This window comes from Grampus griseus (genome assembly GCF_964374135.1).
Source record: "Grampus griseus genome assembly, chromosome: 6".
In the NCBI taxonomy this organism is placed as follows: domain Eukaryota; kingdom Metazoa; phylum Chordata; class Mammalia; order Artiodactyla; family Delphinidae; genus Grampus; species Grampus griseus.
This window is the reverse complement of record NC_139000.1, coordinates 104547011-104565497: the sequence shown is the minus strand read 5'-3', so window position 1 is coordinate 104565497 and position 18487 is coordinate 104547011. Positions and strand designations below refer to the sequence as shown.

The following is an 18487-nucleotide window of genomic DNA, read 5'->3' as shown; positions in this document are numbered from 1 at the left end:
AACAAGGAATAGTTAGCACGGCTCACTTCTGTGGCTGTTGGCAACTTTGAAGCCAGCTGAGCTTGAGAATCTGAGTGTCTGACAGACCCCCTCCCGCTCTGACTTAGTGCTGTTGTAATAGCATCCTGACCCGGGAAGCGGATGTTGGTGTGGGAGCATCTCTTAGTGCTGTTGTAATAGCATCCTGACCTGGGAAGCGGACGTTGGTGTGTGTGCTGAGATGCTCCCCGCGGGCAGAGCAGTTTCAGCAACACAACCCTGGGTACAGCCCTCAGGAAGAAGAATAAGGAATTTGTTAAATTTGCAGTGATGCATCCGCCTAAGAAAACACTGTGTGACTTATAAAAGTATGATTGTAGAATAACATGTAATGATACAGTATAGCCCACACAGGATAAGTGTAAATTCAGTTTACCAAACCATGATCCCATTTTTGTAGAAATAGAAATATATAAATCTGTGTGTAGAAGAAAGCTTGGAATGCTTTAGGAAACATGGCTATCTGTGGGAGGCGGCTTCTTGAGGGATTTGTTTTTCTTTGTGCTTATCAGTACATTCTAAATGTCCTACTAGTAACAGGTGTTACTTTTGTAAAAAGAAAAAAGTTGTAAAAGTTACTTTAAAATGTTTCATCCTTTTTGACGGACACTCACGGGTTCCGGCTGCGTGTAGGGCCTCCTGATGCCTCCAGATACGGGATAAAGGACTCTGTGTCCCCTTTGCCTCCCAGGAAAGGCAGCAGCATGGCCAGCGTTCTGTCCCGGCGCCTTGGCAAGAGGTCCCTCCTGGGCGCCCGGGTGTTGGGGCCACCCGGGGCTGCCCCACCCTTGGAGCCTCAGGCAGAGCTGCTTGAGGGGGCGGCGCCCCAGCCCTTCCTTGCCTCTAAGGACACGTCCTGCCAGGAGCAGCCCAAGGAACTCCTCAAGGCTCCAGGCACCTCAGGCCTCCAGCAGGTGGCCTTTCAGCCCGGGCAGAAGGTAGGTTGATCCCCGAGTGGACAAATGTCTGATCTCTCCAGGCTTGCATCTGGCAGCCCAGTGGTGCCCTGAGTGAAACTCTCTGGGCACGGGCTTTAGCACAGACCTTTTCCCTGCAGCCATATGAGCCCTTGGGCAGCAGGCTTCCCAAGGGAATGAGCAGACCCAGGGCTCCTCCACAACAGTTCTGGGCTCAGGCCGGTTCAGAACCTCAGTTCAAAGCATGGCCAGAGCTGTTTCTCTTAATCTGTCTCAGTTTGCAACTTTATAAAAACAAGGGAAAGAATCTCAGACTTACAGGAGACAGATAAGATTGCATCTTTGAATTACCTTTAGATGTTTGCAAGAGATGAAGGTGTTTGTTTAGTTGGAATGCCATTTGGAGTCCCTTTTCCAGTGTTTCCTCCCCTGTGGCAGGGCTCAGGCATCACCTGTGCCTGATGTTGGCACTAGATCCAGATGCATGGGCTTCTCCTTCATTGCCTTCTCAAGAGCTGATAATAGAGGCTCTGCTTTCTGCCTCTGTTTCAAGGCTTGTGTCGTCCAGACATCTCTTCCCATGAGGTGAGGCCACCTGGCAACTGCTAGGCACCCTTGAAAGTAGTCAGCCTACTTCTTCACCACTACCATCGTGCTCCCAGGTAGACTCAGGATTCTCTGAAGGGAAAAATGCAGGGTGTGAGCAATTCAAGGCGATAGTTGGGGACCAGCAGAGATATAGGACTTCAGAGGCTAGTCAGGGCAAGAAATCAGGAGGGAGGGACACAGATTCCAAATTCGTTTGATTTGAGAATTTAATCCGTTTACATTTAAAGTAATTAATGATAGGTAAGGACTTGGTATTGCTATCTTGTTAACTGTTTTCTGACTGGTTTGTAATTCCTTTGTTTCTTTCTTCTTCTCTTGCTGTCTTTTTTTGTGTGTGATTTGTTGTTGTTTTTTTTTTTTTTTTGGAGTCCTGTGCGTTGATTTCTTTATCTTTTGTGTATCTCCTAGAGGTTTTTTCTTTGTGGTTACCATGAGGCTCACAGAAAACATCCTATAGTTATAACAGTCTATTTTAAGATGATAACAACTTAACTTTAATTGCGTATAGACTCCAAGTTAAAAAAAAAAAAAAAATCCCAGAAACTGACACCTTTGCTCTCTCCATCTAGAAAATTTATAAGGATTTGTTTTGGGAAGAACCAATCCACTGTGGCTAGTCTGGGTGTTCAGGTGGGAAGCAGGTACCTGGGAGCATCTGCTTGAATTAAAGATGAGTCGGAGAATGCAGTTTGTGGCATACGGCTCCCAGCTCCCAGAACTGGGGACATATGGAGTGAGAACTCCCAAGTGCTGACCACTGGCTGCTGTTCTTCTCTCCCCAGGTTTGTGTGTGGTATGGAGGTCAAGAGTGTACAGGACTGGTGGAGCGGCATAGCTGGGCAGAGGATAAGGTGACTGTCTGGCTGTTGGACCAGAAGTTACAAATCTGCTGCAAAGTGGAGGAGGTGTGGCCGGCCGAGCTGCAGAGCCCCATCCCCCAGGCGCCACCTCCCGAGCAGGGAACCCAGGCACCAGCCTACAGGCCTGTCTCCAGGAACATCGATGTCCCAAAGAGGTTTGTGTGACAGAACCTGGGCTCTGAAAGACACATGGGTGGTGAGGTATGGGGTTTTGGGATGTCTTGTGTTGGGGAAGGAATGTGGAACAACCAGGTGTCTAGTAGTCAAGATATCAGACAAATGGGATACAGTGAGAGGGCATCCTTTTCAAAAGACCCAGAAGGGCGTCTTTTCTTCCCTGTAACTCTATTATGGGTGATATAGCTTTGTCTGGCTAAGGGCTATTTTTTCCCCCTTTCATGCTCAAACTAAAATTAGGTCTTAGTTTTTCATGATGTGAGAGAAAAAAATGGCTTAGATCAGGAGTCAGCAAACATGTTCAGAATGGGCCAGAGTAAATAACGTAGGTTTTGTGGGCCAAATGATCTCTGTCACAGCTGCTCTGCTTGGCTGTGGTCACGTGAAATCAGCCACAGATAGTATGTAAACAGGCGGGCGTGTTGTGCCCCAATAAAACCTTACTTACGGACACTCAGATTTCAATTTCATGTCATTTCCATGTGTCATGTCAAGAAGGAATATTCTTCTTTTGATTTTTAAAACCATTTAAAAATTGTTAAGCCACTCTTAGCTTGTGAGCCAGGCTAAAACAGGCGGAAGGCTCAGTCTAGAGATTGCAGAGCCCTGGCTAGATATTTAAAACTATCGATGCTGAATGAAGTATGCTTACTTTGCTTTGGAATTTTTTTTTTAAATTATTTTTACTTTTCTGGCCACACCGCACAGTATGCAGGATCTTAGCTCCCGACCAGGGATTGAACCCGCGCCCCCTGCAGCGGAAGCACGGTCTTAACCACTGGACCCGCCAGGGAAGTCCCTGCTTTAGAATTTTATGACATGATTTTTTTCCCTGAGAATATGTATATTCTAATTTCTATGTTATATACTTGATGCACATTGATATTTTAAGATTAAAAAAGAAAATCTGCCAATGAGATTCTTTTCTTTTTTAAAAAAATAAATTTATTTATTTTTATTTATTATTGATCACTGTGTCGGGTCTTCGTTGCTGCATGCGGGCTTTCTTTAGTTGCAGCGAGCAGGCTCTACCCTGTTGTGGTGTGCGGGCTTCTTATTGCGGTGGCTTCTCTTGTTGCGGAGCACCGGCTCTAGGCATGTGGGCTTCAGTATTGTGGCACTTGGGCTCAGTAGCTGTGGCTCGCGGGCTCTAGAGCGCAGGCTCAGTAGTTGTGGCACACGGGCTTAGTTGCTCCACGACGTGTGGGATCTTCCTGGACCAGGGCTCGAACCAGTGTACCCTGCATTGGCAGGTGGATTCTTAACCACTGCGCCACCAGGGAAGCCCCTGCCAATGAGATTCTTATATACAGGATGTGTAAGCAGTTGAGCCCTGCCCCCTGCCCCATCTGTGTTTGTCTGTGAGTACTATTGTTGTTGACAGTACACCCCGTGTCTGGAGACCAGACCAGAGCAACAACATTTGTGATTGTCAATTCAATGGAATACTGGCAAAGAATTTGTCTTTCCATTCTGTGGAAATAAAAATACAAATAATCATATAAAAAGGGGGATGCTGACACATTTAATACATTACTAGCTTTCGTTTAGCTGCTTCAAGCCCAGTCGTATATTTTAGTGGATCTGAATTGTAAAGGATGAATTGCATAATACAGTCCTTTGAAATAGAGGAGCCACCTAGAAATTTATTTCAGACGGACTTTTCATACTTTAGCATTAACTTATAGATAACTTTAATTTTATTTCCAAATAATGTAACTTTATATGGATTAAAAAAATAATGTGTAAAATTTTATAGAACTCTGCTGTATAAAGCATTGAGATTTTCACTGGAAGATTTATTTTAGTATTTCTGGGTGTTTTGCTCATTGGCTTATGTACCAGGTTCTGTTCACATTCAGAAGCTATCACAATACCTCATCATTAATCTTGGGGGGAGGGAAAGGAATTGGTTAGTGTAATTGTTCCCTCTTAAATTTAAATATAAAACGAGGAAAGGAAGGTAATTTTGGTGATTTTGAATTCTAGCTGGCCGTCTTTTATGCCCATGCTTTATTTCATTGCTTGGACTCATTTTCCTTTCCCCCAAATAAAATTCCTGATTTTAAGCTGCAGACTTAGAGTTAGGAAGGGAATTCAAGGGAGAGTGGAACTGCCTCCGGGTGTCAGCAGTGGGATGGGGACCAGCCTGCTTCTGCGGGGGTTAACTGATATTATCAGTGTAGCTCAGAATTGAGTCTTTTTCATGAAGAATGAAGAGAGGTCTGAATGCTTTATTTAACAATATTACTTGAGCACACACTGACTGACTGGAGTCGAGGCGTGGAGGGGACAATCTAGGAATGTAAGATGCTCACATGACCAGCTGTGTCAGGAAGTAACCTTTGGCTCTCACCTGTCTGAATCCAGGAAGTCGGATGCAGTGGAGATGGACGAGATGATGGCAGCTATGGTGCTGACGTCCCTGTCCTGCAGCCCTGTGGTGCAGAGTCCTCCTGGGGTCGAGACCAACTTCTCTGGTGAGGAACGGGGTCCGGGTGGGTTCTGGGTGCGGCAGAGGCCCACGACCGACCTCTTCTGCTTTGGGCAGATAACTGCCTAAGTCGCTGGCCTGGCAGCAGGGTTTCTGGAGTCTCTTCTCCCTGGCATCCCAGAGTGGCTGAGCGACACAGAGTTAGCCGCTTCCATTCTTTTTCCTCAGTTTCCTCCTCTGGGGAGAAGCTTCCTGGTGCATTGTGAAGATGATTGAGCACGGGACTGAGCCACACTGGCCACTTGAGTAAGTTCTTCAATGGGAGTAAGCGAGCGAGGCACTTGAGGGGCTGAACATGGCCAGTGGAGGAACATTGAGTTCTAAAGGTAGAGACTGACCAAATGGTCCCCTAGTGGCCTCAGCCGATGCACTCCCCCGTTACAAGTGCCTGATTCAGCCTTGTAAATTCGTATGGAACAAATGAGCTGAAGTCTAAAATAAATCCAATTGCGTAATACAAATCGATAGTAATTCACAGTAATCGATAGTAATTCACTATCGATTCCTATCGATAGTAAATCGATAGACTTCACAGCAAATTTATAAATTAAAAGAAAATTCTAGCACAACCCCCAAAATACATCACGAGTAATATGGGAGGAAGGAGGGTTGCTGGATATTAGTAGCTTGATAAGACTGGTATTGAACCTGAAGGGGTTTTGTTCTGAAACTTGTCATCAGGCTGGCCTAACTTACTCCCAGGGAATAACTTTTTCATTGGTGAGATAACTGAATTGCGAGCTTCTTAAAAGCTTATAGGAAAATACGGAGTCGGCTCTGAACACATACCAGGAGGAAAGTGGCCTTTATAAGCGTCCCTCATAAGTAATCTCCCTACATAGAAAATCAGTTTAAGGGGGTGAAAAGGCAGACTTACTTGTTTCACCTAAGGCCTGTCGTCAATGGCTAGGCTGCTAGAGGAAGCTATTGCAGTCTGACGGTACCAGTTGTGAGGCAGAGCATCACACACCTGCTCTGTGAGCACCTGGGGGCCACACAGGCAACGCAGGGAGGAAAGGAGTCAATCTTAAGTTCTTAGGAAACTCTACGAGTTTAGGAGATGCAGGAGGTTGGTCAACAGGAAGAAGATCCAGGAAAGTGTCATAAAGGGAAAGAAAATCGTTGACTGCAATTCCCATTAGGTTGCGTGTGTGTGTGTGTGTGTGTGTGTGTGTGTGTGTGTGTGTAATCCATCTACATATGTTCATACACACATCCCAACACCAGCATATACGTATCTTAACTGATAATATGCCATGATATCTTAAGTCCCCTTTGATAAACATTTTTCATTGTCCATTAAAGACTTTTTTCCCCATTACAATATCTTTAAAAAAAAAAAAACACATTGTGGATTGATGGATTGATTTGGCTGCCCCGGGTCTTAGTTGCTGCTCGCAGGATCTTTAGTTGTGGCACGTGGGATCTAGTTCCCTGACCAGGGATCGAACCCGGGCCCCCTGCATTGGGAGTGTGGAGTCTGAACCACTGGACCACCAGGGAAGTTCCAGTCTATTTCTGATCTGACGTTGATGTCAGTGGAGAAATAAGGCCCCCCTGGCAGCTAATTATGTTGACGTATTCTGCAAGGTGAGGTCTCTACAACAACCAGAACCTTGCTCTGATCGTGGATACTCTTTGTGCAGAATCCACCCATTCCCTCTGGTCTCTGTATTGTTAGGATGGCTCTGCATGGGCGTGTAGAGAGCAGAGGGGATTACAAGGATTTCTTAGAAGTCCACCATGCGTTTGCAGGGGAGCACTTTGCTTTCATGCTCTGTTGACCCTGCCCTAGAAAACCTTATGACCTAAGGTAGAGCGATTTATGTTCCTCTTACAAGGTATAGGTTAATTTATGAGATTCACTTTTTGCTTTGTTTTGTATTTGTCCTTGTGTGCCAATGTGCCAGTGTCATTGTTGAGCCGTTTGAATGGTTCCTCGGTGGAAGGCTGCTGTACTGTAGGGCGGGCCTGCCGTTTGACCTGCTCTCTTCTTCTGTCCTGATGCTAGATGTAGCACTTCTGCTCCCTTGCCCTTCTCTCCCTGATAGTTTTCTTGAGTGGACGTGTGCGAACCCTTGACCTGCTGGCGGCTCCTGAGATCTTTCCTGAAGGGCTACCCTATTTTTAGCCCCACGTGTAGATGTCGTAAACTCTTGGTTTCCAGGAAGTCATTGCTTTGAGACTTGACAGTGACACTTAGGAAGGGCAGAATTCATCTGTCCCCTTCTGTTTGGGTGGGCTTTTCCTAGCGTGTGAGACTTAATTAAGGAGAGCCTGCGTTGGAAACACGAAATGCTGGGTGTCTAGATTAGCCTAGAAGGGGTTTGGAATATGGAGTGGGATGAGAGAAAAGCAGTGGGATGTTTATCCTGGCCACAGGGGATGTGGTAGACCATCTCAGAATCCAGGGTAAGGAGGCTCCGTGGAATGCTGCCCATGTTGGGAGTTGGGGCTTTTGGGGACAAGGCCACCATACCTGCATGTGTCACAGTTTTCCCCCCTTGCTATTTCCACATATCAAAATTTCAGATTCTCCTATAGTAAAAATTAATATGGATTTATGGTCTCGGCATGGAAGAATCTGGGTCCGGCCTAAAGCAGCCCGAAGAAAGGCAGCTTAAAAACTGAAAATTTGACATGACTCACCTGTGACCTTCCTGTTCAGACGCATTGCTGGGAGCAGGGCAGCGGGTTTAGGCCACGTCGGCTGTGTGGGCCTCCTGTCATCTTGTGATGAGTCTGAACTGCTCTCAGAGCTCGTCTTTCCTTCTCTAAGCATGTTCCCTGTGGATAACAGAAGAGCCACCTGGGCCACAGCTGGCTCTGGTAAAGACTACACCTCCTGACAGCTGCGAGAGCTAGCTGGATGGTTTCTTTTCACACGCCGGTTTTGATGTACTTGCCTGGGTTTAAATGATCAAACAGGCATTTTTCAAGAAAGCCTGGTTAACAGGCCCTTAACCTGGCCTCTCCATCCTACTCTGCTGCAGGGAAAGCTTCCCAAGTGGTACCCAGCCGGCTTGTCCGTGCTTGGGAGGGAGGCAGGAGAGGCTTGGCCCCTCCCCTCTCCCCACTCTCCCCCTGCCTTTAAAGTGACAAGCACATTTTAATTAGGTTATCTTTCCATTAATAATACAGGTTTCCCCTGCTATCTGAACGTAGAACGTTTCTGTGAAAGTTGAAATGGTACAAAGCGAAGCAATTACCTTAGGACACATGTTGCTCACAGCTGCACAGAATAAATCAAGATGAAGCACGGACGCTCACAGACACAGTTCAAAGCTCTGGTCGCTAGGTGCTGAGGCGCCGAGTGTGGCTCCCAGGAAGGAGCTCAGTGGGGCCACTCTTACCGCTTGGGGTGCGCACTGCCTCTGTCACAGCTCGCTGCAAAACCAACATCGAACGCTATTTTCACCTTTTTTCATAAAGTGAAAACCCTCCTCAGATTTCTTTTAGTTAATGAAAACAGATACTAATGTATGGTTGTCACTTGGTGTTTGTGGAGAATTGGTCCAGGACCCCTGCGGATACCAAACTCCATAGACGCTCAAGTCCCTTGTGTAAAATGGCATAGGACTTGCATGTCACCTACGCATATCCTCCTGTATACTTTAAGTCACCTCTAGATTACTTTTAGTACCTAAAACAATGTAAATGCTGCGTACAATGTAAATAGCTGTAAATACAATGTAAATGCCTTTTAAATGTCGCTGTTTAAATGTTTAATTGGTGTGTGGCAAATTCAAGTTTTGCTTTGGGGAACTTTCTGGAATTTTTTCTTCCTGAATATTTTCAATCCACGGTTGGTGGAATTCTTGGATGCGGAAACTGCAGATTCGGAGGGCCGACTGTGGGTCTTTCCTCAAAGGGAAATGGTGTAAAGCAAACTTCCGAAAAGTGGGGGACACCCACACACAAAATGCAGTTGCGGCGTGTCTGGTGGTCAGATCATCAGCATGGCTGTTGCCAGGAGGTGTCCGCTACAGCAGAGCAGGGCCACCCACAGACAGTGCTGCAATGAATGGACCCACTCCTCATTTTTACTGAAGCTCAGAAAGGGGAGGGGCTTGTTGGGGGCGGGGCAACATTTTTTTGTCTTTTTCTTTTTCCCCCTTGGAGTGGCAAAGTCAGGCAAGCCAGAGCCAGGAGTTAGATGCGGGAACCCAGACTCCAAACTAGAGTTTCCTGGCCTCCGCCCTGGGCTGTCCGTGCGGAATCCGAAGTGGACCCAGGGACAGGCCCCTGAGCATCCTCTGTCTTGTCTCTGCCCAGCTTCCCGCGCGGCCTGTGACCCGTGGAAGGAGAGCGGTGACGTGTCGGACAGCGGCAGTAGCACCACCAGCGGGCACTGGAGTGGGAGCAGCGGCGTCTCCACCCCCTCGCCCCCCCACCCCCAGGCCAGCCCCAAGTATTTGGGGGACGCCTTTGGCTCTCCCCAAACTGATAACGGATTTGAGACCGACCCGGATGCTTTCCTGTTGGATGAACCAGCTCCCCGCAAAAGAAAGGTACGTGGCGTGAGCGGGGAGCTCGGCCATGGAGGGGACGGGCCCGGGTCCTGGGCCTTCTCAGGCTCCATCCCATTTCAGCTTTCCTTTGCTGCTTCTCTTTCCTCCTGGCATTCCCAGGAGCCTGTTCCTCCTCTCCAACACCACGTCCTTGGCCTTCTCACCTCTGCCCCAACCCTGCCTTCGTTCCTGCTCTCCTGCAGAGGCCTCCGGCAGGCCTTCCTTCCTCCCCAGCAACCATCCCTACTCCAGGCGCCGATGCCAGCCCCCGGGACCAGCTGCCGAGTCCAGGCTCTGTGCCCCTGCTTGTCAGTGTCTCTGGTCCCTGGGAAACCCTTTCCTCGGCCTTCTGCTGGGTTCTGTTCGAAGGCAGCTAAAGCCCCCACTGGGTGAGGCTGGGAGGGGCCTCAAGGGGAGGACACGTCCCCCTTACCCCATCTTCCTTTCCCCCAGAACTCGGTGAAGGTGATGTACAAGTGCCTGTGGCCCAACTGTGGCAAAGTCCTGCGCTCCATCGTGGGCATCAAGCGCCACGTCAAAGCCCTCCACCTGGGGTAGGTACGAGCCCAGGGCCCCTCTGCCGAGGGTGCCGTTCAGGCGTCCTCCACCTGCCGATTCCCTGAGACCCACAGTCCCAAATGCCTCCGAGAAACTGGCCGGCTGAGGACGCCACCTGTCCCTGACCTTGTGCCCTGCAAAACAGTCCCTTGGAAAGAGATCTTTGCCGGGAAGGAGGCCCCTCCTGCAGTAGTGGATGCTGATGCTGTTGATGGGAAGGGAGCTCTCTCCACCTTGCCGTTGTGTCTTCTCACCTCACCGTAGGAAGGAAGGTGTTTCAGTTCTGGACAGATAGAGGGCGACTGGTGAGAGCTTGTTGCTTCCCCTGGGGAAGCCAGGGCTCCCTTTGCACTGACCCCCTGGAGCTGGGGCAGCTTATGGCCAAGGAAACTGACTCAGAGCCCTTTCCCTGAAGGAGAGCAACTGCGAGTGGGTGGGGCCCGGAGAGGACCCGGGGTGGAGACCAGAGTCAGATCTTGCGGGAGGAGAAGCCTTCAGTGATGGGGAAAACAATTCCTGTTGATGGGCCAGCATGTAATCCCCTGTGAGCCCACGTCAGGAGCAGGGCTCCTGGGTGTCCTGCTGGCCTTCTTCCCAGACTCGCCAGGTGGCCCTGGGCAACTGCTCCCCTCGCACCTCACTCTCCCCTGTGTTTGGACCAAGGCAGCGTGTCCCTGGTCATTGGTGCGTCTCCCTCCCACGCAGGGACACCGTGGACTCCGATCAGTTCAAGCGAGAGGAGGATTTCTACTACACAGAGGTGCAGATGAAGGAGGAAGCTACTGCCGCTGGCGGCTCCACCGTTGACCCGGCTCCCACCCCCAGCGTGACCAGCCCGCCCCTTGCCGTTCTCCCTCCGCCTCCTCCCAAAGCCCAGTCCTCAGGCCCAGATCACCCTGGCCTGGAGTCCTACCTGCCCTCTGGTGCTCTCAGCAAGTCAGCTCCTGGCTCCTTCTGGCACATTCAGGCCGACCACGCATACCAGGTACAGGGTGGGGACCTGCTGGGAGCTCAGTCTGGTGGCCGTGAGGACTTTCAGCGTGTGACTGTCACTGGTCAGCCTGATCACAGGCCACTGACCACCCCGGCTGAAGGCTGAGTCCTTTGGCTGCATTACTAATCTCTGACTTCTACAAAGAAGAAAAGAAAAATGACTTCATACTCGATAAATATGGGGGTTCCAGAGTTCTACCTCAGTGGCCGTCTTGAGCGGTTATGAGAAATCTGGATGGATCCCTGGGTAACCAGGCTGATGGATTTGGGCTGGGGAACTGGTACATCGCTGGCTATAAAAGGGGATAGAAGAGTGCAGTTGGGTTTCCCAAGGCAAATCCCCAGTTCCCAGAATTGTGTTAAGAAATAATCTGGCACTCAGTTTTTCGAATACCTACTAAGCCACGGGCTAAGCTTTACGGATAGAATAAGACATAGTTCCTGACCTTGTGAGGTGTATGCTTTAGCTGGAGAGAGAAATGAATGGGTAACTATGGTTAATTATAATAAGTAATCAAAGTATCTTACTGGAGGCATAAGAAATTGTTGTGGCTACAGAAAGACCAAGCTACTATGCCTATGGGGTTGGTAAAGCTGTCATGGAGGGAGTGGCATTACGATGGACTTTACTGCACGTAGTAGGTACTGAACACCCTGCTTGCCACGTGTCGGTTTTCCTTAAAATCCTTGTATGCCTACAGCTTGGTTTTATCCGACTCTAGGCTGATTTTGCAAGTTTGTAATTAAAAAGCAGTGCTTTCCATCAGAAAGCCTTTACAGATTGAGCCAGCTCTTCTGCTCATTAGAATGAGTGGCCGCTTAGCTGTTTCATGTTGGGCCAACTTCAGGTGGCCCTTCGGGCAGTCGGCCAGCTCTGTGAGATGGGGCCTGGAGAGGGCGGCTGGCGTTTTTACAAACAACCCTCAACCTGGACGTGCCGCTTTCACGCGGTGGCCTGGGGACGCCAGACCCTTAGCGCAGCCCCAGAAGCTCCCACTCGGAAGGCTTTTGGACTTCTTGGGCGAAACTGCCTCGAGCGTGTTCTCGGTGGGTGATCCAGCCAAGAAGTTAATCCGTGGAGATGATTAAGTCATGAGGCTGGCATGTACACCAGCTCCGAGAGAAGGGCTCCAAAAGAAGATTGGAGCCTGAGACTCGGGCGACCCCACAGAGTCGGTACTCTCATATTTCTCTTTGGAAGAGCATTTCGGGGTGTCCCAGAATTTCCTGGTCCGAGGTGCACCTGCTGCTGCAGACCGTGAGGTCACGGGGGGAGGGCTGGGCCCCGAAAGCTTCCTGAGCTGCGGCCCAGGCTGACGCTCTCTGATCTCCGGCAGGCCCTGCCGTCCTTCCAGATCCCCGTCTCACCGCACATCTACACCAGTATTAGCTGGGCCGCTGCCCCCTCTACGGCCTCCTCCCTCTCTCCGGTGAGTGTGCCCAGCTCTGAGCCCGTCACCACTTCCAGGGACCCGGTGCCGGAGGCCGCCTCCCCGCGCACGCCTCCTGTGCCCCAGCTTCTCGAAGGTCTTTGTGCCCTCACCCCCCAGCTGGCCCCCCCGACCCCCTGCGGGTCACAGGCTCCTGTAGAAGGTGGGAGGGGCGCACCTGCAGAGGAGCGCCCAGATCAAGCAAGTTGATTGCCAAGAAGATCACGGGGCCAGGCGGGGTCCGCGCCCTATTTAGCCGCGAGCGTCTGTGCGTGCTTGGTAAGGTTTTAATGCTGAGAGGAGAAGGGAGAGAACCTGGGAAAGCTGGCGAGGACGAGGGCGGGTGAGGAAGGAGAGAGGAGCTTGTGGGTGGGCTGTGCGGGTGGACCAGAGGTCCCCAGGCCACTGGGGACCAGCGCCTTAGGTGGCTTGCCTCTGAACTAAAGTAGATCGGAAGTCCTTCTGAACCATGCTTGGTGGGTTCCAGTCTGAAACGTTTCCTGCAGGGAGGCATCACACGCTGTAAAACGTGCCTTGGAGGTGCCATTGAGGTAGGGCCGTGCCTCCTTTTGCCCCACATGTAGTGGCTGCACCCCACATATAGTGGCTGCAGATCTGCAGCAGCAGGCCGCAAGGTGGCCAGGCCAAGTGGCTCCCCCTTGCCCGTGGCCCCTACCCCCAGCGGGCATGTGGCTTCAGGCCGGCTCGTCCCTCTCCACCTCCCCTCCCTAGCTGGTTTCTGCTCACCTCTGCCTGGAATGTCCTTCCAGAGAAGGCCTCCTGGCACAAGGCGGGTGTGGCCGGCTGTCCCTGGGGACGGTCCTCTCGTCCTCTCGCCTTGCACGTCTGCCCTCATGCTCACGCCCCTCCCCACCCCGTGCCCAGGTCCGGAGCCGGTCGCTCAGCTTCAGCGAGCCCCAGCAGCCTCCACCCGCCATGAAATCTCACCTGATTGTCACTTCTTCACCCCGGGCCCAGAGCAGCACCAGGTGAGACCCTCTGCTCCTGAGGCCTCCCTTCTGGCTTCGGTCCCCGCCCGACCCTCATCCGCAGGGTCAGAGCCCCAGGGAACCACCCTGGGTGCGGGGGAGAGGCGGCTGGTCCTCTGGTCCCGGGGGCTCCCACCCCTTCCCACCACCGCTTCTGGCTCAGCCTCGGGCCCGGCCGCGCTCCAGCCAGTGCGTGACTGTCCCCTCGTTGCTCCGCCTTGCAGGAAAGCCCGCGGGGAGGCTAAGAAGTGCCGCAAGGTGTACGGCATCGAGCACCGGGACCAGTGGTGCACAGCCTGCCGCTGGAAGAAGGCCTGCCAGCGCTTCCTGGACTGAGCTGTCCAGCAGCCCTGCCCGGCGGCCAGAGGACAAAGGCAGACGCCTCCTAAGCCCTCAGCAGAAACCTAAAAGCTAAAGCGTGGACATTGGGAGTTTGGGCTCTATTGGCTAAGGTTTAATACTTAAAACGTCTTTCCCTCCCTCACGGGAACGTTTTATTTAAAAAAAACAAAACAAAAAAAAAACCCCATGAAAATATTTTTTCCCCCCTAAAATAGAAGAGAGCCAAAACTGACCAAGGGTATTCTGCAGCGAACCAGAGACCAAAGAACTGATTCCGCTCCCCTCCCCCCCGGCCCGTCTCCCTAGGGGATTAGTTTGTCCGTAAAGAAAGAAGGAACAGCTCATTCTGTTTCCTGCTGAGGTGGTGAATTCTTTGCTTTCTCCACTCTTCCAGAAGGGACTGTAAGCAAGATGGATTTACTTTTCTTTAAAAAAAAAAAAAAAGAAATTTCTGGCTGATGACTCAGAGAGCAGGGCCTGCCGAGGCTGGTTGGGGGGAGAGTGGGGGGAATCTGGGGGCTTTGTAAGGTGCAGCGGCCCTCTTCTCCGCCCGAATGTGGGAGAAGGGAGACCTTGTCCTCACCCGTCAGCTTCTGTGGAAGTCGAAGGAAAACCATTTTCCTGGTGATGACTGTTTGAATCCGGGTTCCCTGACGTTGAATTGCAGCCCAACCGATATTGTATGGCTTCTTCTCCAAGCCCAGACTCGTAGGTTTGTAAAGACTGTCCCCAAATAGCTGAGCCAAAAGGCTCAAAGGAATTCACATTGCGCGGTGTGGCAGTTAAACACTACCTTGATCACCCTTTCCTGTTTTCTTGAGGAGAGACCAGAGGGTATATATAGTATTTGTGAGAGTTCTCCCCTGCTCCCCGAGTGAATCCACTCCCCGCCAGCTCTGGAAGACACCCCAGAAACACTTTGTTTTCTGTTGCGGTGTATTCAGAAGCCTCTTTCTGATTAAAGATCCCTTTTGTTTGGCTGAGAGACCCTGCCCCGAGGTAGGTTCCTCTTTGTCTCTGGTTTCACCAGGGATTTTCCCATGTCCCTCCAAGGCCGCAGGGCTGGGCTGGCGGAGAGAACAGACTGAAAGGTAGGTGGCAGCTTCCCCCATTGTGAGAGGGCGTTGAGTGGTCCCCAAAGGGTCCACTGGCTCACCTGCCCCTTTGGGGACCATCTGGTCTCCTTCCTGAGGTGACAAGTAGGACTCTTCAGTCAGTGCAGGAGACTTCTGGTTGGTCCAGTCAGTGTGATGGGGAGGGTCACTTTGATAACGGTGTCACCTTCCCAGATACCTGCTGAGCGCCGTTTCTGCCTGCCGGCAGGATGCAGGAAGTTAGAATCCTGAGGAGGTCACGTGAGGGGGACCGGGGTTGATTTAGCAGCTGCTGGCGCTTCTGGAGACCTCAGGAATGGAGGGGAGCCCGGACTGCGATGCTTGGGAGGTAAATAAGCCAAGCTATTCTTCTTGAGGAGGAAGGAGAGGGGGGTTCCGCGCCGTGCCAGCCAGTGACGGATCCAGGCTGGGTGAGCTGGGCGGAGGGGAGGGCGTGTTTTTGTCTCGAAGCCTCACCTTTGTTCCGAGCGGGACTGGTCTGGGGACTCCTCAGGGCCTGCGTCCCAGATGTCAGGGGCTCAGGGAATCCCACCAGGCCACCCCTCTGGGGCCTGCACAGCGGCGTCCAGCCCTTGGCTGTGAGCGAGGCTGTCCTCCTGGTCCAGGTGGGATCATCTGGCTGCTGAAGCAGGAACCGTGCAGATGCCTTTCAGTCCGAGACACACCTGCAACCGTGCAGGTTTCCGAGTGTTGCAAACAGAATAGGGCTGTGATGTTGTGAAGGGTGATAGTGACCTGGGTTTGGTGACAGAAGGGAAAGACACTCTTATGCATGAGTGTTTTTGGTGGTGATGGGGTATATTTTTATAATTTAGTCAAAAAAAAAAAAGTATGTGGAATTCTGTCCCTTGGTAAAGCTTGAAACCAGGCCAGCAAGAGGTGCCCTGGGTTCTTCCTGCTGCCCCTTCAAGCTCCCTGATTAAAAGCTAATGCAGGGTGTTGCTGTGCTGACGCCTCACTTCCCACCCTGTGCATCTGCAGGTCCTCCCCGAGGGGGGAAGGGGCTTCTGAGATGGGGGTGGGGGGAGGCTCAGCCCAGCAGCCTCTTCCCTTCCCTTCTTAATCAGAGCTCTTGCTGGGTCTCGCCTTTAGAAAAGCTGTTTTAATTTCCCCCTCAGTTTGGACCGTGTAGATATAACTGGATATAAAGATTTTCTCTAAGTAAGGCAGGCTTCTTATGTCACTGGTGCACAGGGCAGAAAAGGAAGAGAGAAGAAATTGATGCAACGATTTAAAAACTGAGGGTCTTTTTTTCTTTTTTTTTTTTCTTTAATGTTCTGGTGCGGCTTTCCCCGTCAGCATTTGCTCCTGCCTCCTTTCTGGTGGTGGTGGCCTCCTCTGGCCGCCCTCCTCCCGCTGCCCCATCTGTGGCTATCGTGTTGGTTCTTGACGTGTGGTCTGTCCTGGGGTTGTCCCATTCGTGTCTTCTTGGGGGTGGGGGTGGGGGTTTGTGAACTGATGCCGCGATCACGCCTGTTTTCTTCATCTCTGTATCTCTCCCTCCTTCCCGGCCCACCCGGGCGGCAGAATCTGATAGGAGGTAAGAGGCCGCAGGTGCGCACTGGAAACTAACAGGACGGATTGGCAAAAGCAGGTGTCTTGGGAAACTATTCCAGGGACGTTTCCCTTATTCAGAATATTTCTGGAAGTACCTTTGGAGTCTGTGGTGCCTGCTCTGAACAGCCTTAATGATACCAAATCCGCACCCGTGCTTGCGCATTCAGTGCAGAGAGAGACCGGCGAATAGTAGCTGTGGGCAAATGAGGTCACAGGTGCAAAGCATAAGGACCAACGTGCTAGTAAAATGGCTTGGATTTAATGATCTGACTTCTACGCCGGCTGTGAAAGCAATTGTGTAATTTCAGAATGCATCCTGAGCGACGTCCTCATTGTTGCCGTCGGCCCGCGCGGCTCGACTTCTTGGAGGACATAATGAATTTGGATGTGGAAACTCCGATTTGTTTGAAGAAATCTGTCCTGTTACTTTCTGGTCCTCCCAGGTTCTGACTTTACCAGGGGCAAATAAAAAAAAAAAAGGAGGGAGACAAATCCCATCTGTGAACTTGTCTTCTTGGCGCCTTTCCCCCCAGCTGTCTTCCAAGTATTATTTTTACTGTCAAAAAATTTTTTTAAAAATGTGAAATGTAATGTTTTTACAGCAACAATATGAAATATATTTTATAAGGAATAAAATGGTACATTGTCTGATTTAATGTGTGCCTGTCCCTTTGCCCCCTCCCCCCTACAAAGGATAAGATTATCATTGTCCTTGGTGTTAAACAAGTGATAGCCCTGGGGGCGAAGCATACACACTCATTTGCTTATAATAACAACAGGCAACATTATCAGGGACCCAGCCAATTGCTTACATGGATTACCTGAATAACCCACGAAGGAGTTACTATTGTCAGTCCCATTTTTATTTTATTTTATTTTAAAATTTTTTTATTTTTAAAATTTATTTTATTAATTTATTTTCTTCTTTTCATCATTCCCATTTTACAGATGAGGAGAGTGAGGCCCAGAGGTTACAAAAACCTGACCAAAGTCATCATCTGGGAAATAATGGCACTAGGATTATAATCTAGGAAGTAACCATTTTCTTTTATTTTTTTCTTTTTAATCTCCAGTTTTTATTTTTACAGTTTAATGATTTATCACAAAGCAAACACCAAAGTATCTACCAGTCATTGAAGAAACAGATCATTGCCAGCATTCCAGAAATTGCCTTTGTACCTCAAGCAAAGTGCCACTCCTCTCCTCTGCATAAAAGCAACCACTATTCTTTGACTTTCTATGTCAGTTACTTTCTTGCTTTAGGAAGTAACCATTTTCTCTCCTGCTTGTATTGACAACGGGGAGATGTTCCTGGCTGTGTACCTGAGTTTGTTGGGGAGTGGGCAAGTGACTAAGGAGAAAATGAGTCACATTCTGCTTATGGGGTGAGCTCTGACCCTAGGGAGTGACATGGGCTGCTTCCTGAATTCATGGGTTCCGTGTCCTATGATTGCCCACGTAGCTGGTGCAGGCCTGGCGTGGGTAGGAGGAGAGCTGGTGCAGAAAGCTATGTCTCGTTCTGGTAGCTCAGGGACTGCTTTACGAAATTGGAGGCATTTCTGGGACGGTGAGGCATCTCTGGGAGGGGGTTCTAGGGCCCCCTAACAGCACCCAGTGGGGAGGGTGAGGCCACTTGGAGAAGACCCAGGGGACTACATTACCGCCGAAGTCGGTCAAGCTCAGCAGCCTGTGGAGGAGGTTGTCCTTGGCCTTTTCCTCACCTTGGGGTAGAACAGAGGGCTTCTTTCTCCCCCTTCCCTTGTCCTTGCCCCACTTCTCTAAGAAAGCCCCGATAGAATCATTGCTCTGTTGCAGTTGACCCCCTTCCCCCATCCCTCCTTTAAATCAGTTTACTGCCTTTGGGCTGGACATTGTCCGTTTGCGGCCCTGGGCCCT

The 18487-nt window shown here is 50.6% G+C and overlaps 1 protein-coding gene across 2 annotated transcripts in view; it reads left to right on the top strand.

Annotated features, from left to right (window-relative positions):
* ZNF395 (zinc finger protein 395) overlaps positions 1-17242 on the top strand; it is a 39764-nt gene extending 22522 nt beyond the window's left edge. For both annotated transcript variants that reach the window (XM_082656520.1, XM_082656521.1), the window contains exons 2-10: positions 731-977; positions 2348-2580; positions 4973-5082; positions 9372-9607; positions 10061-10161; positions 10871-11150; positions 12496-12588; positions 13474-13577; positions 13802-17242. In XM_082656520.1, the coding sequence (XP_082512646.1) occupies positions 731-977; positions 2348-2580; positions 4973-5082; positions 9372-9607; positions 10061-10161; positions 10871-11150; positions 12496-12588; positions 13474-13577; positions 13802-13913 (1516 nt within the window). In that variant the 3' untranslated portion in view covers positions 13914-17242. The remainder of the gene's footprint in view (positions 1-730; positions 978-2347; positions 2581-4972; positions 5083-9371; positions 9608-10060; positions 10162-10870; positions 11151-12495; positions 12589-13473; positions 13578-13801) is intronic.
* Positions 17243-18487: the final 1245 nt, after the last annotated feature.